At 37.5% G+C, this 25,854-nt stretch overlaps 1 protein-coding gene across 2 annotated transcripts in view; it reads left to right on the top strand.

Annotated features, from left to right (window-relative positions):
* PIBF1 (progesterone immunomodulatory binding factor 1) overlaps positions 1-23,745 on the top strand; it is a 127,617-nt gene extending 103,872 nt beyond the window's left edge. Inside the window, exons 17-18 of one of the 2 annotated variants that reach the window (XM_076362897.1) lie at positions 20,408-20,587; positions 22,867-23,745. In XM_076362897.1, coding sequence (XP_076219012.1) covers positions 20,408-20,587; positions 22,867-22,923 — 237 coding nt within the window. In that variant the 3' untranslated portion in view covers positions 22,924-23,745. Of the gene's footprint in view, positions 1-20,407; positions 20,588-22,866 lie in introns of those variants that run through there. The other variant, XM_076362903.1, reaches the window with a different exon arrangement.
* Positions 23,746-25,854: the final 2,109 nt, after the last annotated feature.

Below are 25,854 nucleotides of genomic sequence, written 5' to 3'. Positions count from 1 at the left end.
ATCCCCTAAATCATCCTGAGACTGCATAATCACTCATTCTAATACCATTATTTCCATAGAAAACTGACTATCCATGCACCTCTTGAAGTCCTCTCCAAAATCATTCTCCTCCATCTCCTTTCCTTGCTATTCCCTCAAATTCCCTTCTCAGATCAGTAAACCAAACCCCATGTCATGAGTTAGTCCAAACCAGTTTGTCTCTGCTGACCAGTTACAAAACCATTTTTTGTTAGAACCGAACCAAAACAATTTCACTGACAGCTGAGTCTAAGTGAGCCTCAACTTAAGTGAAAACTGTACTAATTCTGTTCCCCGAGTGCAGATCTCAAATGTGAAACAATCACCTTCAATAAAAGTAAAAAGAAAAACAGTTCTTGTTGTTTACTTTCTATGCTGAATCACGCTGCGTGTTTGTCTCATGCAATTTCCTCCTAGAATATTTTTTGCATTTAACTCTCTGAATTGATTGTAGTGCTTGTGAAGAGATTGCATGCATAGAGATTAAAATAGTCTAATTACAGAAGAGAGTAATTGAACATGCTTCCCCACACTGCAGGTGTCATTGACCTGGCAGGTTCATTTGTAGGAGCATCAGAAGTAATCATTCAATAGCTCTTATTTCTGATGTCTGTATCCACATCGTATGTTTAAATTTCAAATTTAAGACTGAGACTAAGGCAAATGTTCAGTTTGGGTGATAATTGGGTTTGCTTTTTTCTTTTGGTGATTTTTGGTTTATATGAAACCCACTGCTCTCTATTAATGTAATAGAAAACATTTAAAGCATTTCTAAATAATTTATAAGCCTTATCATTATATTAATGCATTATCATATTATTATATTAATGATATGAAAAATACTCTGAGGAAACATGACTTAATTGTGTAAACATGTAGTGAATATTCTGAATTTCCAATATGATAGGCCCTTGGCAGGCTTATTGTTTTACCTAACAGTGATTAAGTTTTTTCAAGTCACCTGTGCAGAAAAGGATATAAATACTGTAAAAGAAACATTAGAAGTTGCATGTTTGGGGGAATAAAATTATTAAATGCCAGTACGAGGCACAAAAAAACCACTAAGAAATACAAAAATAAGCTGAAGTTGTTTTAGGAAAATGTGTGAAAATAACAAGTGTGTGTGTATGTTTAACTTTTGTCATTTCTGTTTATTCCTAATGCAGCCTTTTATTTTTTACTTTTAATGCAGACCTTTTCCAGTACTTTCACAGTTTATTAATTTCTCTAAAAGGCAATTACCTCATGTATTGAAATCTTTCTACGGGATAGGACAACTTAGTCTACACTGAATTAGTCTTCAACTAATTTTTTTTTTTGCCATCTTAATAAAAAAGTTAAATATGCAGAACATCACAATTTCACAGTAAATATCCCTGCTAATAGAAAGAGACAATCCAAATTTTCTAATCTTGGGCTAATAAAGACTTGACTTCATTTAGACAAGGTATGTGGTTTTAAATAAAAGTAGCATGCAATCTGTAAATACAGATATATGCAATTAGAAAAGACATGAATTATGGTTTTATGTGTTCTGTACATGCTATCATGGAATATGATTACTATCAGTCTTGTTTAGTCATTGCACATACTGTCATGTCTCGTTAGGAATTACCTTGTTGCCTTCGTGTTTGAAGTAAAATCATCAGAATTCTTGAATAGATAAACCCAAGATATTCGTAGTTAACATAAATTGAAGTCTAGGTATGTTAAAAGTGCAAGCAAAATCCCAAAACAATGTTAATGCTGTCTTACAGGGATGTGTTTCAGTAAGTATACAGTTTTGACTTAAGATATTCCAGCCTGTGTGGTCTCGGACTGTATTAACTCTTTTTAATGAAATGTTAGAGTTTGAGTGGTTCGGGGTTTTTATTTTTATCTGCTTGTGATATCAGCTGGATTCATAATGCTTGCTTTGGAGGTAATTACAGTATTTTATACACTTTTTAGATAAAGACATTCATGCTTAATCTTACTTCTCTTTTTGTGTATTTTAATTTTGGAAGAAAAAAGTTAATTAAAATCTGAATTTTGGAAGAATTCATATAGGGCTCTTAACCTGAGCTCTATTATTACAGGAAAGAAATGGCACTAGATATTCATGTAATAAAATAGTTCATTATTTCAAATTATGTAGACTAAGCTAATTTGATGATGATTATTATATTTTGCTGTGGGAAATTAAAGTGAAAATTCGTCATTTGACTACACATATTCTAAAAAGGTTGGGTCCACCCATACAGGAAAAAAACTGAACCTTTTTTTTTAGGCTATATTCTTGGCCCAAATTCTTAATTGTTTCTTGGCCTTCTATTTCCTTTTTTTTTTCTGAATTAATTAGTAAATGAATGTGGAAAACTTTTTAATCTAGCTTCTCATTTAGATCATTGAGAATCGACTGGTATGGTAAAATTTCTTTTCTCCATATGGATAAATGCAAACTTCACTATTTGGGAGGGAGTTCAATGGCATTATCGTGAATGATCAGTATCCGGGATCACTCTGAGATTATGTTCTTAGAGGTTCATAATAAAGCCTTCACAGTGCTGCTGCCCTCTTTGAGCTCTCAGAAGGAACTGGGGTAGGCAGTATTGTGATACCACTTGTAAACCGCTCAATGCATGATAGCAAGTACAGTTAGTACAGCCAAATTTTTCAGCTGATTTCAGACTAAGAAATTTTATATGTTTTGTTTAGATAACCAGTAGGGGTTTTAATTGGTTTTCCAGATGCATCAGAAGAGCATAAAACATTGTTTGGAGGAACAATGGGGTCTCCCGTTAATAACCGTCTAGTAAACAGTGTTCATTTTTTTAAAAAAGGATATTTCAAATCCAGATTTTTTTTTGCATTATTATTTGTAGTCCGTGTTCTCTTTTTAATCAGCTGAACTTTACACTTTTGACCCTCTATCTTAACTGTGGATAACCGAACCACCCAAAAAAACCGACTTGTGGTCTTGATTCTTTCCACTCTAACTTCAGCACTTACCTTATACCCCCAAACGTGGACCTTTGTTGCCCTAGTGTCTTTGTATAATCAGGGGAGCACAAGTAAGAAGGATGTTCCATCAAAGCATAAATCCAGATGACATTATACATTATGCCCGAGTTGACCCAATAGCTATAACAATGCCTTACCTCTTTCTCCTGATTCTCCTTCTCTCTCCTCCTCTTGCACCAGCTCTGGCACATCTCTAATGCTGCACTGGGACCATTCAGATCCCTAAACAGAAACCTAACCTGACCAAAAAAAGAAAACCACAAAAGTGAATTGCTGTCTGTTAGGTTAGCAGCTTGAATCACCTTTGGAAAGGGTCCAGCAAGGAAAAGAGCAAGTAAAAATATTTATACATCAGTATTACTTACCTGTGAAAAAGAGGGCATTTTGTGTCCAAAACTGTAGAGTATAGCACACCAAGCTTCTGTGCCATCCTTTATCTGCATCCAAACTTCATCCTTTTGTGCATATAACAGGAATCTATAACTTAAAGGCACCCAAGTGCAGTTCTCTGTTAAGCGCTGAAGTTAAGTGGGATGAATCCACTAAATCTTTTTAGCTGAAGCTCTTGACGCATGATTCCTTTTATCTGGAGGTTTTTTTCCTTCTCTTCCAACAGTCAGCCTTTAACTAAAAGAAATATTTACCGTGAGCTCTGTGATCTTGGCACTTCCATTGCCTTTCATGCTTGATGCAGTTGTTAGTATTTTGGAACATCAGAAGTGCAATTTTAGACTTTATCCAGTGGCTTGCAAACTTCAGATGAAAACTTGGAAGGGCAGTCTGTCAGCACTCAGATGTTTGGCAAGAAGTTTTAGTAATCATTTTCTGAGGTTACATTTAAGAGGTTATAAATTTGCTATGCTTTGATGTATGGCATTGTACTGTTTCTTCAGATATTTAAGATGCAGACATATCATAGTAAAGAAAACCAGTAATGTGCACAATTAAATCAATTTTATTTTAGCTTTTCTGATTCAAAGTGCAGAGTGTAGAAACTGACTTCAAAAATACTGAAAATTTAAAAACTGTTTTTTATATTTTTAATGTGGAGTTCATAATCCATTACTTTTTTGGGGAAAAAAAACAGAACAAGTATAACAAATGGAGGGGTGGTTCTTATGTTTTAAACAGAAATATTCTTGGAGGCATGAAAAGAAATAAAAATGAGACAGTGGTGTAAGAGACACCAATAGGAGGCTTTAAATAGGTATTCCTCTAAGTGCTAAGATCGGTTTCAGTTTATATGAATATAAGGGAGTTAACTTACGCTACCTTTTTTTTTTAAACTGCTTGAAATCACCTGTGTACAATACAGTCTGGCAATAAAGTAATTTTAAATCTGTAAAACTAATATTGTGAAGCTATTGTAGTAAGAAATAAAAGAGTAAAATTTATGACATAAATGGTGCAAATGAAGGCTGTTTATAATACTCATTAATTTCCTGTAACTCAATTGTTTATGCAGACATGTTTAGTTATCAGCAAGTGAATATTATATACTGGTTAAAAAGATATGAAAACCTGCTGATATTTTATCTCCTTTACACATCTGTGCACTTGTGGTACATTAGCAGCTGTGCATACAAGTGATAGAATGTAAACTTGCTGAACTAGTCACCTGCCTTATTGACACATTCATGTGTTACTGTGCCAAAGCTCTTCAAGTGAAGTTAGCAACCAGAAACCAGGCTCTGGCTATCTGCTATGGGACAAAGTAGAAAACACGTAGTAGTAGTAGTAGTTTAAATAGACCTATTTGATATCAGTCAGTTAAATGGATATAGACACATGGGGTTTGATTGCTATTTGTTTACTTAAATCCGGTTAGCTTATGTCAGTAAATTGTTGTGTCACTTTAATTGAATTGAGTGCTATATCTGTCTAAATATGTGTACCTGAATTGGTACGAATCTTCAACTAGACCAGGTTAAAATTTATTTAGGTTAGCCATTGCAAGCTCCTATTCTTTTTAAAACATATTAAAGTATAAAAAACTCTTATTGAGCTGTTCTTGCTGAGAATAGTCTACTAGGTTAATATTAAAATGCTAATTGCCTAAATGACTGTTATGTTGAACTTATTTTCTAGTTGGCAGGTCAGAAGCTTTCCAAATCTGATGTATAACTCACCACTTATGAGTAAACCTAATGTTTTTCTTTTACTACCATGTATCTCTTCCCCCTTTCCAGGTTTTCACGGTTTCTTGACAATATGTCAAAATAATCCTGTGTAGTAACTGAATATTTCTCTGGCCTTCACCACAGTAACTGAACACCTCACAAATATTATCCTCACAACTTAAAGCATAAAAGTATCACTACCCCTGTTTTGCAGAAGCAACAACCACAATGAAAGAAATGGTGGTTTGCCCAAAACTCCCCAGAGTTTGTGGTAGAGGTTAAGAGTTCATGTGTCCTAATGCAGTATCTTAATCACAGCCATTCTTCTTTCCTTACATGTTTCGGTTCAAAAGCCTGAAAAGAAAATCTTCTTACTGGTTATTTTTCCCAACTAGACACAAATTAACTCTTGTCTCTAAGTCATCTTCTTATATATAAACTGATTGTAATTTGGAAGTAGTTTCACAAGCACATTACGTTTTCACTTTGTATCATTCTGAGAATTTACATTTACATTCATTTTTTAATCCACATCTCCTGAAAAAGGCCACTTCCCAAAGTCCTGTGAGTCTCTTAAAAATGAAATCTAATTATTTTTTTATTTGAACTGTAGAATGGATATTTTATATTTTCTTTTATATTATATTTTCTGAAAAAAGAGGAAAAAATTCACAGTAGGCTGGAGCTCTTACGTGAATGAGATTAAAAGTGTAGCTCATTTTGTCCAAGCAAACAGAGGATCTGATGGGGTGCAAGAAAAGGAGATAGACATAAGGCAGCATTGTGTAGGTAATACGTAAGAATAGAGAAAAAGACAGAACAAATGAGAGAGAAAGGTTAAGTTAAGAACAGAAAATAGTTATTTCATTAGCTTTAAAATGCAGAAGATCTGACTTCTTTTTTTGTTTTTTAATAAATGGTTGTCAAATGCGTTTTCCAAGTGTGTGTAAGATTGGAGAGAGTCCATGTGATCAAGCAGGAGGAACAGCTACTAATTAGTCCTATTAGGATATGCATAGTTTGTTAGTGGCTCTAAGAGTTTTTCAGAGAGCTCCTATAAATGATCAGGCTAAGGTTCCCGAGGATTTATATAAATCTTGATGAATGTTAAACTTTAAACGTGGCCACGTGAATAATCAGAAGCGTTTGCAATTCTGTGACATTGTTCCAAAATTTTAGTGTTTCCAGTGTCTGAGTATCTAGTAGTCTCTGTGCTTGCGCATATTCATCTCATGTCAGTATCCTGCACAAAACCCTGTTACTTCTCAATAGTTATCCCGTTATCTGGCCCACAAAAGTGAAAGAAAAGACAGGTGCTTTTATTCTTCTTTTCCTCTTTTGAGGAGAAGCAAGGTCTGAAGTATCTGTGCTTTACCTTACTTTGACCAGTTACTCCTGTATTCTCATGTTTATCTTCCTTACTTTTGTATTCCCCTTGGGGACTGCCCCTCAGTGCTAAATTCTCTACGCCCCCAGTTTCATTCCATCTCAGCAATGACCTTGAGGATTCCAGATGAGTTTTCAGCATTTCATTATTAGTCATACTTTAAAGTATGGCTAATACTATCCTTCACTGTAATTAAGTTACGCTGAAGATTGACTATCAGTAAGCTAGAACAGAAAACCAATGTGTTGGATTTAGGAACCTGGAGAGTAGCAACAGCTGCCATCTGCAAAAAAACAGAGGGAGAGAGAAGTTCAGAGGCTCATAAAAAGCTTTGGAGCCATAAGGGGGAGGGCAGCACGTGTTTAATCAGGGATGGAAGCTTAGTGGATAAAAGGAGAAAACTGCTTTGTTGGGGGGAGAGGGGAAGGAAGGAGTATCTGCAGGGGTTGGGAAGACACGACTGAAAAGAAGTGATTGGTAACAGGTGCCTTCAAACAATCTCTAGCTCTGCCTCTTTCCCCTCTTTTCTGTGTGAAAGATTGTACATGATAATGTCAAAATTATTTGTGTTTCTAAAGTGAATGACTTCCTGCTCATCTACGTGCTGCAACTTGTTTTATGTAAAAAAAATGCTGATGTACAATGCTTAGCTCTCTTTTTAAATGTTAAGCCACAGAGTAATTATCATTTTTCTTATGCTACGTTTATGTTCCAAGATTCTAGTTTCTATTAATGTTCTGCATGTTTTCTAAGTAGATTACAGGGACATTTCTGCATCACAAGTAAGCCCCGGAGCTATTCTCAGCTTAAAGCTTGGAGAAACAAAGTGACATTTACATTGCTAAACGAGTGTAGAGAAGTTTCTGGCTCATTTTTTACAAGGAAAAATATGCTTCTAAGCAGTATTTCTCATTTTTGTTATCTGTTTTGTTGCTGTCAAGCTTTCATAAAACTTGAATTCCAAATAGTACTGAATTTAGGAAGAGGAAGGACTTAACAGCTGGGGCACATTCATTCTTTTCTTGGAGCTGTATTATTCAGAATGTCTTACTAGTTTTCATATATATACTTTAAAGAATTATCTTTCCATTCACAGTGGTATACACTAAACAATTGTGTACTAAATGGTGATTTCTACTGAGCAATTTATTAGAAACCATGAAAATAACGCAGGGTTTAGTAATGTCAGTTAATATAAGTCAAATACAAATACATTTTTTGCTCTCAAAAATAGGAAGTTTCATAGGCAAAATGCAAGTTATTTATGGATTATGGGATGGAATTGGCATGTGTATTTTAAATTATATGTTTTTGAGAGAGCTAGAATCAGTTAAAGTGATAAACATTTAAACAAGAAATTGTTGGCTGTTGAACAATCTGAAATTGCTCAGATTTTCTGAACATTTAACTGATGTTCTGTTATATTCATTTTTCCTGTATTGGCTATGAATATTTCCATCGCATTCTGCTGCTTATCCAACTGCGTAAAAATTTTACTTTTGTTCACTTTATGGTAGCATTTGAATATTACCAAATGGAAAGTGAATTTAAATACTCTGTAAGAAATACCAAAGACAGGGAGAATCAAACTAAAATGTTACCCTCTCAGAAAATACACGAACTTCTACATAATACTTTATGCAAATAAGGCTGTTTTGATATATTAGCATTTTTAGTATGTTTCCTGTAAGTAGAACTTACTCAAGGAAGCATACGTTTTATTAAACTTGAATTTGAGTAAATGAATGTTACAATGGCTCAGATTTAAAAAGTATTTGGGGATTTAGTCCTAGTTATAATTGTAAATATATTTCTGATCTTCAATACAAAAAGTGAAAAAAAAATTCAGAACTTGACATGCAATTTCTGAATTATGAGACAAATTATTTCCTATTTTTCTTAAGTTAGATTTAACTGTTAAGAACAAATTTAAGATACAGCTGAAATAGGCAGAGATTTTTATGTATCTAAAAAGACAGAAGCTGTTCACTGCAATGACTGGGCCTTTTTATTGTTGCCACAGTTCTAATGCATTCACTTTATAAAACTGGAAGTAGTTTGTAGATCCATGTAGTCACAGATCTGTCAGTTTATTTTAAGTTTTTATATGCACTGGGATATAGAGAACTCCTGAATTAAGTGTAGTGCAGAGAAGCTATCAACATCCTGCATATGGTCTGGCATCTTTCCACCACCCAGTTATCGGGTTCATTTGTTTGATCAGGACATTTCATACTGTCTTCTAGTTTCCAGCTTTACAATGTGTATCCATGTGCCTAAGATGACCATATGTGCAGATCTCACACCAGAATTCTCGCTGACTTCTCATATTTCCAGTACAGCTGCAATTGAGGATGCAACTACGTCAAATACACTCTGCCTTACATGAGGGATTAAACCACAACTTGTGATGTTTTCTTAATTGCATAGGTGGTTGTTAAAATCTTCTTTGAGCTCTGTTACGCATACAGGTTCTACTCCTGATAGGCACAAGCCCAGAGCGTTCCGCTGTTGAAGCTGAATTTGCACCACTCGTGCCACAGCCTCCTATCCATCTGAAGTCATAAATAGTGGAATGGACTGACTTACCATTTGCTTCATTTTTCTGTCACATCAAAATGAAGCTTCTGCAGTGTCTTTCTACTATTTCACACTTTATCATCATTAATATTAATGACCACTGTTGTTAATTCTGTGCTAATAGTGTTGGTCTTTTTTCCACTTTCAGCCAAAAAAGGGAGACAAATAATTCATTCCAGGTCATAGGCTATAGCCCTTCTGCAGTCTGTCTCTAGCTGTTTGGCAGAAATAAAACCCGTGAAGAACAGTTCTAAAATAATTCTTTGTGTGAATTGTAAGTGCTTCTAAAGAGCAGACATTCTAGGTACTACTTTTGCTCGAGAGTCTCATTCCTTGATAATGACACATATATGTCTCCTTTCTCTAAGTGCACTCCAAAGTTAGAGTACCATACTCAAACTTTTTCTTCAAAGTGCTGTATGCAAGTCACTGCATATGTTGAAAGGTGGAACCAGGTTCTATTTCAGTCCTCTGGTCTGTTGATCTCCAGAAATATGTCGGTGACTTGATGTTCTATGCCAACAATCTGTACAGAAGGCTCCGTTTGTTTACCTCCATTTTAACTGGTGAACTCCGATGGTATTAAAGAGTACTACCAGTGTAAAGATGATCTGAGAAGTTGTTTGTCAAGTCAAGTGACACAGTAGCAGAGATGGATCTTGCCTAATTTTAAAAATCTGTAGTCTAGATGTCTACATCTGAAAATCGTCTAGGGGTTTGTAGTCAGAGAAGAAAAACAGCCACTATTCTGGTGTGTTTTACCATATCCTCATCTAAAATCAGCAAAATTAATTGTAACCTATTAATTTCTCACCAACAGCTATATAGAGGAATCAAGCAAGCTAGTTTGCCAGGTTTAAATATTATTACTGAAGATATCTAAAGGTCAGTGTGAGGAAGTCCAACCAAGTATCTGGTCACACGTTCCGAAGCTGAACTGCACCCAGAGTTCTCACAAAGATCCCCTCCATGTTAGTAGCAGCTGTTAAATGATACAACTTTATTTTTAACACACCTTTACTTTCTCAGAAAATCACAGTAGGAATCTAAGAGGGATCCAAGTAAGAAAATGCACAGACTTCATAGAGGACAATATCTTTAGTATTTTCTCTACCATCACCTTATATGCCCATCAAGCTTGACCCTACTGAATACCCTGAGACAGACAACTGTGAAGACAGTTCCCTCTGAACCACCCTGCCCTACCCTTTTCCAGACTGAGACCACTTTGCCTCAAGAAGGAGTTATAGAAAGTATATTTTTTTTTCCTCTGAATCCTCCCAAGAACCTTTGTATATTGAACACGAACTTTTAATTCTTGAGAGACTGAGAAATAATTTCTGAAATGTTCTCTTTACAAAACACTACCAAATGGATATAGCACTTTTAAATGCTGGTTTAGGTTTCTCAAATCAGTATCCTTTAACATACCCATAACCTCATTTTCTAAACTCTGCTTTTCCCTGTACTGACTTGTTGTTTGAAGACTACAATAGCTGCCTAAATGGGAGGATATGCGCATGTGAAGACAGATTGCATTGACTTAGCACGAACATGTTTTTCATCCCAGTACTGCTGTCTTCCCTCACTTGCATGTTCTATTATAGCTATTGTTTTTATTGTTGTTGTTATTTTAGAAGTTAATATAGCCAGAATGGTCACCAGATTGCTAAACTCAAACCTACTATTTGGCTCCCGCATTGAAAGGAGTCCAATCTCTGGACTCAAGGTGTAGTGCACTAAGTCTCTCATGAAGCAATTTTTTGTCCGGTTCCCTCTATGCAAGGGGGGCTGTACAGTCAACTGTTCTTGGACCTAAAGAGAGTGACAGCGTAATCTCTCAAGTTTCTCCAGACTGGATACATATTTTTATTTTGAGTTATAATTTGACCACATGGGGACCATATGGCAGTTAAAGTGAAGAATACAAGCTTTCCAAAGGAGGTCCTGAACATACATGCTTTACTGTAACAGTACAGAAGACTTACAGATTGAGGGTAGGGACACACATCTAAAATCATCATCTTAGTGCTTGACTTACAAATTCTGAGAGACCTTAAGTTTTGATCAGCATCTTTGAGGGAGGCAAACCTCTGTTTTTATCCCTTCTTCAGCTGATTTTTCTGGTTTTGTCAGTGAAATTGGTTTTCTTGTTTAAAGATCATAGTATTTAGCGCCTTTTCTGTGTTGCCATTCTTTTACTGGGAATTTATGCTGTTTTCTTCTCTGGGAACACTTGTCAGTCATCAAAATTCAGTGGTTCTGCCAGAACCTGATACATTTTCTAGGACAGAAATTTCTTGTTCAGCTTCCACAATACAAGTTCTCTGCTTCAAAATGGAGTTCTAATCCAAGGTGAAGTTTGCAGTCATGAAGCCCATATGTAAAGCTAAAAGTAGAATACCGTTTGTCATGGTAAAGGTTCAGTTAACTGTATGAGCTATTGTTAGGGTCACTTTTGCTTTAGAGGATATTTATCTGAGTGCAGTAACCATGGGCTTTACTGCATGAGAAAGGAGCCAGAGGGACCCAACACCCATTGGCCTCTTCTGTGATGATTTTAGTGATATGAAAAAACATTAAATTTACCATCAGAATGAATTATCTTCAGGCCAGAAAGGTAGATGTCTCTTCCTACTGAACATTTCCAACTCTTCAGTTTGATCCATGTAAAGTTTCTTTTTAAGATCATTGTATGGAGATTATTTGAAGGTGCAGGACATCCCTGCCATAAGAACATAAGAATTGACATTTATGTAATTGATTACTGTAAGCCAGTTGCTTTTTCCTGAGACTGTTATTTTGCATCTGCTTTCAGAGCATGATATAAAATATATATCATTTTAACTGCTTATATAAATTTACATATTTATTATAATTATAGACATACATATATAATGTTAAGTGCCTTTGCAAGCTTTTGAGTGCACAGAGAGGATTCTTTCTTGCTTTGATTATAGTTACTAGAGACAATAAGAAGAAAAATCTTTACACTTGTTGACAATCCGCTGAAAAGAAATGGAATTGCTATCTTGATAAATATCTATTGTGCTCAATTTTTTCATATAGTTCATCAATTATTTACTTGATAAAACAGCATTCCTTTTTATGCCACAATCATTTTTCATATCAAGCAATTCTTTTTCATTTTGTTTTGATTACGTAAGTTATGATTTTGTTATATTTAATATTATACTAATTTTGAATTTTTGTAGTATTGAATTAGGAAAATGTAAGATGCTTTTCTGGTACATGTATGTTTGAGCATGTATCAAGGACAACAAAAACAATGTTAATAGAGATCCCTTTATAGTATCTATAACTTGAAATACATTTATATTTTATATGGCTGCATGCCTTATTTCTGCATTTGCTTGTCTCTATCTTCTAGTTGCATTGCTAGTTGAAGGAATCAAATTTTATCCTTCATATTCCCCAACTGATCTTCAGTCTCCTTTTTTCTAGGTACTATTTCATTTAACCATAATAAACGAGTAAAACCAATTTTAAATAAAATATAACTTATTTTTACTTCCTTCAAGATCAAACATCATCATAAGAAACTCAAATTCTTCTGAAATATGAGTAATATGAGCAGATAGCGTCCAACTATTTTGCCTTTTTTATTTTACCTTTTAAAAATGATTGACGCTTCTTTGGTTTGGTTCCTTTAACACTGTTTTAAAGCTTGATGATTTTAATATGATATACAGTTTTTGCAGACTTGTAAGATCTTGTTCCACAACAACAGCACTGATAGCATTCAGCCTAATAAGTTACCAAGGTAGAATTAAGGAAAAATCCCAAAACAGAAAACATTTTAATTAATGAAAATCATGGAAAAGATTGGTGCCTATCCTTCATCTGTACCTAAAATATCTCCTTCTCTGTTTGTATATTGGCACACAGAATTGCTTTTGCTATTTTTAACTAAGGTGGTTGGACATCACAGTACCAAAAATAAATGGAAATAAGCAAGTAAGTTCTTCTGATGCTATTTACAATGCAATATATGTTACCTTACCTCACCTCCTGCTACATTGCTCCCACTGTTCTCAGTCCATTCATTCTAATCACTTATTTTGAATTCTGGCTACTTTCCGGTTATGTATGCAAAAGTTTCAATGATTCTTTTAAAGTTCAAGTAATCTTCATTAAATGTGAATTAATGTGCATAAGGAAGTGGAATACAGGATGTTAGATTGTTCTAGAGTATGAACCTATGTATGTTTAGGAAAACTTACACAAGTAGACGGTCTGTGGTGTGAATGCCTGTTCTAAAAATGCAGTTCTTTTTAACACAGCAATTCGATACTTCAAATATGTGTGCAAGGGGAATTATGATTGCACATTGGCTATTCAGGATGAAAGTTGTTTTAGGTGAAGTAGGGACTTCAGGGCACTGGGGTGACTGGTTGAAGGGTCAGGAGCACAGGTAGTGTTTTCCTCAATCCCTACAGTGCAGGGAAGAATACTGAAAGGAACAGGAAAACACACCTGATGAACACGTGGCTCAGGGGCTGGTGCCATCGGAGGAATTTTGGCTTTTTTGATCATGGGGAGGTTTACACGGCACCAGGCCTCCTGGCGACAGATGGAGTTCAGCTGTCTCACAGGGGAAAAGGATTATCGCTCATGAATTGGCAGGGCTCATTGAGAGGGCTTTAAACTAGGTTTGAAGGGGGAAGGGGATAAAACCAGGCTCACTACAGATGAGCCTAGGGGTAGCATGCCAATGCTGGGGGCAAAATTGATAGCCCAGCTCAAGTGCATCTACATCAATGCACACAGCATGGGCGGCAAACAGGAGGAGCTGGAAGCCATTGTGCAGTGGGATAGATATGACTTAGTCGCCATCACAGAAACATGGTGGGGTGACTCTCATGATTGGAGTGCTGCAATGGATGGCTATAAACTCTTCAGAAGGGACAGGTGAGGAAGGAGAGGCGGTGGGGTGGCTCTGTATGTTAGGGAGTGTTTCGATTGTATAGAGCTCGATTGTGATGGTGATACGGTCAAGTGTTTATGGGTAAGGATGAGGGGGAAGGCCAACGAGGTAGATATCCTGCTGGGAGTCTGTTATAGACCACCCAACCAGGATGAAGGGGCGGATGAAGCGTTCTACAAGCGGCTGGCAGAAGTCTCTCAATCGCTAGCCCTTGTTCTCATGGGAGACTTCAACTTCCTGGACATCTGCTGGAAATACAACACGGCAGAGAGGAAGCAGTCTAGGAGGTTCCTGGAGTGTGTGGAAGACAACTTCCTGACACAGCTGGTAAGTAAGCCTACCAGGGGAGGTGCCTCGCTTGACCTGCTGTTTACTAACAGAGAAGGACTGGTGGGAGATGTGGTGGTCGGAGGCTGTCTTGGGCTTAGCGACCATGAAATGGTAGAATTCTCGATTCTTGGTGAAGTAAGGAGGGGGGCCAGCAAAACCGCAACCATGGACTTCTGGAGGGCAGACTTTGGCCTGTTCAGGACGCTGGTTGAGAGAGTCCCTTGGGAGACGGTCCTGAAGGGCAAAGGGGTCCAGGAAGGCTGCACTTGAAGAACCCTCAGTTCTTCAAGAAGGAAGTCTTAAAGGCGCAGGAGCAGGCTGTCCCTGTACGCCGTAAGAAGAACGGGTGGGGAAGACGACCAGCCTGGCTGAACGGGGAGCTCTTGCTGGGACTCAGGAAAAAAAGGAGAGTTTACCGCTTGTGGAAGAAGGGGCAGGCGACTCAAGAAGAGTACAGGGATCTCGTTAGGTCGTGCAGAGAGGAAATGAGAAAGGCAAAAGCCCAGCTAGAACACAATCTGGCCGCTGTCGTTAGAGACAACAAAAAATGTTTTTACAAATATATTAATGACAAGAAGAGAGCCAAGGAGAATCTCCATCCTTTATTGGATGCAAGGGGGAACATTGTCACTGAGGATGAGGAAAAGGCTGAGGTACTCAATGCCTTCTTTGCCTCAGTCTTTAACAGGCAGAGCAGTTATCCTCAGGGTACTCGGCCCCCTGAGCTGGAAGACAGGGACGGCGAGCAGGATGAACCCCCCATAATCCAAGAGGAAGCAGTCAACGACCTGCTACGCCACCTGGATGCTCACAAGTCTATGGGGCCAGATGGCATCCACCCGAGAGTGCTGAGGGAGCTGGCGGAGGAGCTCGCCAAGCCACTCTCCATCATCATTTATCAGCAGTCCTGGTTAACAGGGGAGGTCCCGGACGACTGGAGGCTTGCCAATGTGATGCCCATCTACAAGAAGGGCCAGAAGGAGGATCCAGGGAACTACAGGCCTGTCAGCCTGACCTTGGTGCCGGGGAAGATTATGGAGCGGTTCATCTTGAGGGCGCTCACAAGGCATCTGCAGGACAACCAGGGGATCAGGCTCAGCCAGCACGGGTTCATGAGAGGCAGGTCCTGCTTGACCAACCTGATCTCCTTCTCTGACCAGGTGACCCGCCTAGTGGATGAGGGAAAGGCTGTGGATGTGGTCTACCTGGACTTCAGCAAGGCCTTTGACACCGTCTCCCACAGCATTCTCCTAGAGAAGCTGGCGGCTCACGGCTTAGACAGGTGGACTCTGCGCTGGGTCAAAAACTGGCTGGACGGCCGGGCCCAGAGAGTTGTGGTGAATGGAGTTCAATCCAGTTGGCGGCCGGTCACGAGCGGTGTTCCCCAGGGCTCAGTACTGGGGCCGGTCTTGTTCAAGATCTTTATCGATGATCTGGATGAGGGGATGGAGTGCACCCTCAGTAAGTTTGCAGACGACACCAAGTTGGGCGGGAGTGTTGATCTGCTCGAGGGGAGGAAGGCTCTGCAGAGGGACCTGGACAGGCTGGGTCGATGGGCCGAGGCCAACTGTATGAAATTCCACAAGGCCAAGTGCCGGGTCCTGCACTTCGGCCACAACAACCCCATGCAGCGCTACAGGCTTGGGGAAGAGTGGCTGGAAAGCTGCCTGGCGGAAAAGGGCCTGGGGGTGCTGGTTGACAGCCGGCTGAACATGAGCCGGCAGCGTGCCCAGGCGGCCAAGAAGGCCAATGGCATCCTGGCCTGTATCAGAAATCGTGTGGCCAGCAGGAGCAGGGAAGTGATCGTGCCCCTCTACTCGGCACTGGTGAGGCCGCACCTTGAATACTGTGTTCAGTTTTGGGCCCCTCACTACAAGAAGGACGTTGAGGTGCTGGAGCGTGTCCAGAGAAGGGCAACGAGGCTGGTGAGGGGTCTGGAGAACAAGTGTTATGAGGAGCGGCTGAGGGAACTGGGGTTGTTTAGCCTGGAGAAAAGGAGGCTGAGGGGAGACCTCATCGCTCTCTACAACTACCTGAAAGGAGGTTGTAGCGAGGTGGGTGTCGGTCTCTTTTCCCAAGGAACTAGCGATAGGACGAGAGGAAATGGCCTCAAGTTGCGCCAGGGGAGGTTTAGATTGGACGTGAGGAAAAATGTCTTTCCTGAAAGAGTGGTTAAACATTGGAACAGGCTGCCCAGGGAAGTGGTGGAGTCCCCATCCCTGGAAGTATTTAAAAGACGTGTAGATGAGGCGCTTAGGGACATGGTTTAGTGGGCATGGTGGTGTTGGGTTGACGGTTGGACTCGATGATCTTAGAGGTCTTTTCCAGCCTTAATGATTCTATGATTTTATGATTCTAAGTAGAAGGCTGAGAAAAGTAAATGATAAGGAAAGTGAGGTAAGAAATGGATTGACAGCTAAATTTAGGTATCTAAACGGAGGTGTCTGTGGTGAGGTAAGCATCTTTCTTTGCTTTATAGTCAATAGCAGCCTAGTCAATATGGCTACTGTTGTTACAAGAAGATTCAGCCAACACACCAATAGGTGTCCACTTCTGAATGAGTTGAATCACTTTCCAAGCTACACTGTCTGTAATGGAAAATTAGATTCCTAGCTCATGTGTAGATACTTAAGTTTAGACACATAAATTTAGGTGTTATAAGCTTGAGTTAAATCCCACTTAATGTGTCACACAGCTCATTACTTTGTTCTTTGGCATTTGTGCTGGTAGGCAGAGCAGGTTAGCATCCTTAACAAAAATTCACCAGGTTTCTGTGGACAGACTTTCAAAATATTTAATAATAGAGTATAGCCCTGATACTTGTTTGAATGGGTGACACTCATGGTACATAAACAGTATTTTTGTGTCAGCTGCATACTTTAATTTTTTCCTTGTTTCATCTTAACCCACCTTTTCTTCCTAACTGCATTGTTTTCCATGTATCTGCACTGCTACATCCCCACAGAATATTGTGTAAGCGGGCAGTGGGTGCTTGTGTTCCCAAAGTTTGGGACAGTGAGACCAAGGCTGTAAAGCCAGCACAGAGAGGAGCTGGGTGAATCCACTCAGAGGTGTTAGTACTCATAGTCCTCCCAAGAAGGATTGCTGTCTGGCTCGCCAAAGCCCTCAGACCTGGAAGCCTCAACACAGTGACACACAGCTTGCGTAGCATGGCTTGCTTATACATCCGGGAGCCAGCGTGGCAAGGACCAAATACCTCCACAGAGAAACTGGGACATGCAGAGCTTTAGCAACACTGTGTCTACAGTGCACTGAGTAACTGAAGAGAACACTGTAAGTAAACAATTTGCACAGCTCTGCCTGGACATAGGACCATGGACTTGACACAGTAGAAACGTATAAAAATTTTAACCATCCATTTCTCTTCACAGCTTCCTTTACTTAGCTTATCCTGAAACTAATACATGTCCTTCTACACAAAAGATTCTTCCCATCCATTTCGAACCCCATACCTACTTTCCCCTTTTTTCTCAAGGTCCTCTTCACACTGGAACAAGTTCACGTATTTCTGCTAAGCACAATCTCCAGAGCTTCTTTTTCCTTGCTAGCTTTCTAGACCAACTTGCCAGGTTTTAGGATTGGAAAATATTATTGAATCATGGTAGCATGCTAACAGTAGCATGTAGTGCTACTGACTCTTTGTGTAAAATTTAAAAGTGAAGCAAAGAATTAAGATTGTGTTCAGGTGCAGAGAAATCTAAAGAGATGGGTAAAATTATTGCAGTTCAAGACAGAACTTTGTTTTCAGTATTTCCTTGGTTGAAAACAGCAAATCTCTTGCAAATGTGTTGGGCCAATTTTCTTTTCTTGTTTAGCAGTACACATACCAATGATTCTGTTGGATTCAGAGTTTCCTGTGCTATTTTGCCAAGTTTGTTAACATCTTTCTCACTAAATGTGGAAGGATTTTAGAACAAATATTAAGGCAACTTTAGCTAAATTCTCATGATAAATTTGGCTGTGATACCAAATAATTTATTTGATGTGGGCTGATTTGTTATCCCCACTCCCTGTCATTCCTTCCCATAGCTTCACATTCACATAGAGAATTCTCCTGTCACAGGGGCAGCTCATGTGAGAGCTGACTCTCCAGAGCCTATTCCAAGTCTGAAAACAGACAGGGCTGTCAAGTACAGGACAAATTCTGTGAAGTAGAGAAGACCTAAGACCGCCGAGTGGATCTTGACACAAGAGAATTTGACCCTACACGTAGAGGTTTCAACTCTGTTTCTGAAATAAATTTGCGTGACAGTTTTGGGGTTTTGCCTTGTTCAAATGTGCAACTATTTGGTCCACAGAATAATGCAGTTTAAGTATAGGAACAGCACTTGTTAACATCAGAACGTTGTTTATGTACAATTTAATCTCCTGTGATGGTGTATGTATTTGCTGTATACTTGCTTGAGTTATTTTCATCAAGAAATTCTGTCTATGTGTCGCTTTGGCAACATCTTTGCAGAGTTTACAACTTTGAAAAACATGTTGGCATCAACTATGCAGTCCTTTTAAACAGCTGCTCTGCAGTCATGCTGTTTCAACATGCCACCACACATGGCTGAATTATGCAAATAGTTAATATTAAATGACTGAGATACAAGAACAATTTGTACACTCGATAAAGCTGGTCTGTGGAGTGTAACATCCGTTCATATAACTGAGTTAGTGTGGGACAATTTAAAGGCAACAACATGATTCTTTTGACTTTGTATCTTGTATTAAAGGCAGCAGTGGACAGAGAGAAGGTATATGGCAGGAATGTTTTGAAAGGCTGAGGGGTTTTTTTAACTTGTTACTAATAATGCAATGAAAATAGAATGTACATCAATGTAATTTTCTGGCAAGTATTAAGAAATAAGTAAGATATAACAAATGTTTGTCATTCAGCTATAAATATGAGTTACCCTGTTCTGGCTGAGAGATAAGATAGAATGTTAATTATATAGAATGCTAATACATTAACAGTGTTGCTTATTGAAGACAACAGCATTTGTAAAAAGCAAGCAAACAAAAACATTAATAGTTAAAAAAATTTAAAATTGTCTTAAAATTTACTTTGAAAGGCTTTTCTACTGACCTTGCTGTTCTAGTTCTGCAATAATGAATGCTCTAAATAATAGTACAATAAATAACAGTAATAAATAATGCTTTAAATTCTGTGACTTATTTTGTAGTAATTACACCCATTACATATGGGGGGAGAGAACATTAGGCACTAGGTGATGCAAGATGACAAAAGATGATGTCCAGTTAAAGTCACAAAATATTATGTTTTTTCCTTTCTCACTCTACTGTATGTTTTGAATAATCTGTTTTGTTCAGCTAAGTAGTAAGAAAAGGTTACTCTTTTAATTAATCCAAATTGTTTAGAAAGCAAATTATTAGAACATCCAAAAAAGTCTGCATTTCTATATTCTCTTGTTTTTCTTTTCCCATGTTGGAACTTTCATTTTTCACAAAATTTCTTTTCCACTCTGATCTCATTTTTGCTGTAGGTCCTCTTAAGGTTTTTCATTGATTTTTCTTTTCTGATCTGGATATACAGATACATATATATTTCTAGTAATGTATTTATAAGGCTTCTGTGCAAGACCTAGCGGTCAAAAGTACAATTTGTCGCAGTCATTCAAATTCGATTTGTAAACTCCCTCAGCCTGACAAAACAAATTCAAAAGAATTCTTTTAAATTAAATGGAAGCTAAGTTAAAAGAGATAGTGGGTTCCTTATTACACAGTAAATGTTCTCTTTTACAGCCTTTAAGCAATACAAAATTTGAGTTGTATAAATCCTATCTGCCTTTTTCTTTTCTTACTTTTACTAGTGTCCAATTAGTAATCTTATTAATTATGGCAAGTATATGTTCATGCTTGTTAGATTTACTGATCCACTTACACATTTGTGGATCACTTTGAATATAGATTTATTATTAACAAATAAATACTTAATAGGTTCAAATGTAATTCTACTGAATAACTTAGCATTGTTCTTTTGTGGTTTTATAGGAACTAGCCACAATGAAACAGATTCTAATTAGTCTACATGGTAAACACTATGAACAAAATTTACCTCAGTCTCATGTTGATGTAAAAAGTGCGACTGCAAAGAACAAATCAAAGCCTTCAGTAAAACTGCTGCCAGAAAATGAAGAAGAAAATGTATTTACACCTAAGCCAACGTTATTTGTAAGTACTATAATATGAGTAAGTGCCATAAGCTTTTTTGATAATTCTCCTCTCTTTTTAAAAAGAAAAATGTGGGTTCATACTTCAAGGAGATGTATAATTAATTCAGCTGAATACTTGCAGCTCTTTATGGGAATGGTCAATGTTGAGGAAATAAGTTACAGTTTGTGAAGTTATTTAGCTGTTTCGTAGTTTCTACATCTTAAGTTCACAGCAAACTAGAATTTTTTTTTTAAAATGTCATTATAATATTACAATATTAAGAGTGGTTAGCAAAATTTTAATAGCTGACAGGATCCACAGACTATGTATATACAATTTTAAATCTACCCTGATCATGTATGAGTAGAGTGTGTGTGTGTGTGTATATATTGAGGAGCAGGAGTGAGGAAATAGGTGTATTTATATATACTTATATTCATGTATATATGTGTGTGTGTGTGTATATCTAGATACATTAAAAAAAAAACATGCCCAGTATTGATATCACTTCTGTTACTAGGGATACCTGATATTATAAACCCCTGTTTTATTCCTTTAGAAACTAAATGCTTGGATTTAAATACTTCAAGTGGCCTGCTTCAGATTTAGTGCCTCTAATATTTGAAAGCTTCATGAAAATGGTTTAGAAGTTTCTGACTATGACTGTGTCTGAACTGATACATTTAAGAGAGCCAAGCTGCAATGCTGAATCACAAAACGAATCATGACTCTTATTTACATTTCTTGAGGCTACCTTTCTCTAGGGTAGACTGCTTGTATCCACACTGCATAGCATATGTGTTATTTTGGTCCAAATATACATCTGTATAAATTTTTTTCTTTTTTTTCCTGGTGGAGACTGGAGGCTTTAAAATTCAGTGTCTTAAACAATATGAAGTTTGTATTGCAGCACATCAGATACTGTTTTTATAATACAAAATGTAGGAAATGGTTGCATCTCTTGGACGTGATGTGAGGGCATTTGGGGATTTTTTGCTTGGATAGTGTTATGAGACTAAACACAGGCATACCCAGTGTTGTCTCATTCACAGTCCTTTCGGTAGCGCTAAATCATACTGCCCAAACTTTGTCTTTGACGGAGCTATTCAGTGATCCAAAACAGAGCCAAAATGTGAGCTAACAATTAGGTTGTGTAGCTGATCCAGGGTTTCAGTGTTTAATCTGTCCTGTCTTACTTAGGGATATAGAAATGGTGTAGGAATCTAGAAAAAATGCTTTAACATTTAGTAATAGTGACCAATTTCTCTTTGAAAAATTCTAGTCTTTTCAGACTTCGGAGTAGGGAACCAAGAATGGGCAGATGGCAGGGTTTCTTCTTAGATGCGGAAAGAAGTTGGTAGTCCTGTGAAAATCCTGCCAATTTAGGTCAATTCCCAGAATTTTAAAAGCTTGCACAAATAGAGCAGATTTATTTTTGTAACTGAAATCTTCAAAATGAGAGAAAGATAGAGATTAACATGTGATGAGAATCCCCACCACAAGGCCAGCTGAATAAAGTCGATTTTTAAATTTAATGGTTATTAAGTCCTGGAGGAAAGAACGAATAGAGAGCAGACAGAAAACAGAACTAGAAAGGGACAAGTTTAGGGACAACAGACAAAAGAGACAGTACTCACTAACGCAAGAGACTATACCCAACTCTGAAAGCAGAATAGTCCTTACCTTGTTCCATCTCCACTTCTTTAGTTTTATTTCTCTATACAAACCACCACTGAATTTGCCACAAGAATGTTATGCAATCCTGACTGTGTAGCAGTAGCCCATAGGATTATGAAGGCAAGGCAAAGCTGCTCACAGATAATTCTCTGCGATTAAAATACTTTCTACACTGCCAGAAAACTGCTGAATTATTTTATTTTTAATTGTAATTTTTAAGAACTATATTTCTGCATAAATTGTTGGTCAATTATGGCACACCTAAGATCTCTTTTCTAAGTTCCATCCCCTTCTCAAATGGGAAAGTCAGATGATGCTATTTCAAATGAAACCTATTTATGGCACAGTTGATGCAGGTTTTCATTGGCATAGATGTTTTAAAACAAATCATTTACTTCTTACTGTATAATCTGCTTTTTATAACCTAGAAATAGGGAGGATTTGATACAGATATGTAGAATAATAACCTTAAATGCATAGTCTTGTTTTTAATTTATTTGCATTTAAGTAAAGAACTCAATTATCACTGTGAACTACATAGGAAAGAGACTTTAGTGTAGAGTGCATGGTTTTTTTCTGACTTTCACTGTCTCACAATTAAAACATTCTTTATTTTACAGACAAATAAAGAGGCACCTGTATGGTACAAGAAACTGCAGAAGAAAACATCACCATAGCATTTTTCCAAAATTATTCAAAATAATCCTTTGAATTTCTTTGAAGAAAGTTATTTTCACCATAATGATGCCCTTTTTACCAGAAAAGCAAACTACTGTTTTGTTTTTAACTGTTCTTTTATACCTGTCAAATGATCTTATGCTTCATAAAATAATTTTTAGAGCTGTTATGTGAATAAAATGTGTGGAAATAATGCATGCAATGATTTTACTAACATATATTTGAATTTTAAAAGATACATAAACACTAGCATATTGTACACATTTATAATCTGGGCAGTTAAAGGGCGTGTTATTCAGAGTGTTCAAATTAATGCATGTTTCAACTTTTTTTATATTGTTTTTCTTGGACCCTGTGTTTCATGCCACATGTGTTTCTGCCTCATAGAAATTTAAAAAGCATACATGAGTTAGCATCAGACTATATCCTACTTTCTATGAAGGAAATTCATGTCAGGTGCAAAAAAAATTAATTTCTTATCGGCCTTGATTTGTATAGTTTGTCATCTGATGTCACTTGTTCTACCAAACAGGCATTAAAAATATTCTAAAGAAGCAATAAAATGCATCTTAATTATCAGCGCTGATACTTAGTGGGCTAGATACACTTGCTCAAGTGTAGTTACATCAGTGTAATAATCAAAATAGAACCATGATGTGTGAGTACTGTAGCATGTAATGCTGAAATGGAAAACTTGCCATATTTAATTGTATGAAAATAAGCCCCATCTTCCAAGAACACAGTCTACTTATTTATTCCACCCCACCATCTATTTAGACTATAGAAAAGGTCTCTAATATATTAAAGCACTTTTGACTGCATATGGTGCATATGGTACATTTCTATATATAATATAAATATAGATTATATTGTTTAAGTGACTGTATACTGAAAATATTGCTCAGATTTCATTTAAGAGGAATCTTCTTTTTCTTACCTCCTTATTCCTTGACAATATCTCTTCAACTGATTCATTGTACCTACCTGGACATGAACAATAATTATCTACTATACAATACTGAGCTATATCAAGCTTATGATTCCTAGATACACTTTTCTTCGTTTTCCAAACAGCAGTTTGAAGCACAGCGATACTTCCTCTGCTCCAGGTAAGCTTCAGTTGCTTTTTTTTTTTTTTTTTTTTAATAATTCTGAGAGAGTGAGGTAAAAACACTAGCAATTGCACATCACAGGATTAAAATTATCATTCTGTGAGTGAGGGAGGCCAAGTGTGTAGACAGAGGTAGTATCTTTTCTTAGACTAACTGGTGTTCTCTGGGTAAAAAAATACACAAACCTTTGGGCTCTCAAACCTATCTGTACAGACATTCCTGAATAAACTTTGGTTTCCTGAAGTCTAGGGTTTTATCTAACTTGTATTTTTATGTGAATAGAATCATTAACATGTCTTTCATGTGATACAGCTCCCATATGCAGAAACTAATTTTGTAGTTTGTAATAGATATTTTATATGATTCACAGTCCCTAGTTTAACTTCCCAGACTATCCTGTTTGTCTGTTATCACCCAGTAATTAATAAATTGTATTATCTAGAAGGACTGTGAGCTATTTTAAGCAAGATACTAGTCAGAATCTTAAGTATTCACAATTTGTTCTCCTATAGTATTCTTATAGACAAATTGATGAGATATGGACTATAAGGTGGGTGGAAAATTGGCTGACACACCAAGCTCAAGGAAAAGTGATCAGCAATGCAAAGTCCAACTGGCAACTGGCGAATACTAACATCCCTCAGCAAGTTCATAGGCAATACCAAATTTGGGGGAGTAGTCTATACACTGGAGGGCAGGGTCTCGGGGGGACCTTAGCAGGCTGAAAACTGGGTCAACAAGAACCTTATGTAGTTCAACAAAAGCAGTTGCAGTCCTACATCTAGGGTGGAATAACCCCATATGCCAGTACTGGCTGGAAAGCAGCTTGGCAGAAACAGACCTCAAGGTCCTAGTGGACAACAGATTGCACATGAGTCAGCAATGTGCCAGCCAGCCGCAACCTGGGTGGTATTAACAGCAGGATAGCCAGCAGATGGAGGGAAGTGATTCTTCCCTTCTGTTTGGCACATGGGAGACCACATCTGGAGTGCTGCATCCAGTTTTGGGCTTGTTCAAGACATTGACATATGGAAGTGAGTCCAGCAGAGATTCACCAAGATAATCAGGGGCTGGAGCACCTGATGTAGAAGGGGACGCTGAAAGAACTGGACTTGTTCAGCCTTAAGAATAGAGGGCTTAGGGGGGAACTTGTTGCAGTCTCCAACTACCTAATGGGATGGTACAGAGACAACAGAACCAGACTCCTCTTAGAGATGCACAGCGATAGAGTAAGAGGCATTGGACACAAGATGAAGCACTAGAAAACTCGGTTAGCTATTATGAAAAATGTTTTTACTGTGAGGGTGGTCAAATACTGAACAGGTTGCCCAGAGAGGTGGTGGAATCTTCATCCTTGGAGATACTAAAAACTCAACTGGACAAAGTCCTGAGCAACCTGGTATAATGGGACCTGACTTTGAGATGGACTAGATGACTGATTTTTCAGAATTCCTGTCCAACCTAAATTACTCTATGGTAATATTTCTAAATCTAATATAAGATAGTGACATTCATTTACTTCTTACCATCCAAAAGACACAAAGTGTTTAATTCTTCCATGGAAGTACAATACACAATAACATTTTGATGCTTCCAGAATGAATTGTGCATTGTAAATTTCTGTGTCCTCCAGGCAGCCTGATTTTCTAGGAATTCTGACAGAAAATGAGGCTGATTTGTGGTGAAATTTTATTGACATTTAAACAGTTCTTCAGATGACAAAGTGACATTTTCTAAAAAAAACCCTGCCAGAATATTATTAACAAGTTCCATCTTTAAATTTGTAAAAATAAAATAATTTGTTAGCATATACTGATA

The sequence above is a fragment of the Aptenodytes patagonicus genome, chromosome 1 (genome assembly GCF_965638725.1).
Source record: "Aptenodytes patagonicus chromosome 1, bAptPat1.pri.cur, whole genome shotgun sequence".
Lineage (NCBI taxonomy): Eukaryota > Metazoa > Chordata > Aves > Sphenisciformes > Spheniscidae > Aptenodytes > Aptenodytes patagonicus.
Note: the sequence above shows the minus strand (reverse complement) of the source record. Positions and strands in the feature narration are given on the sequence as shown.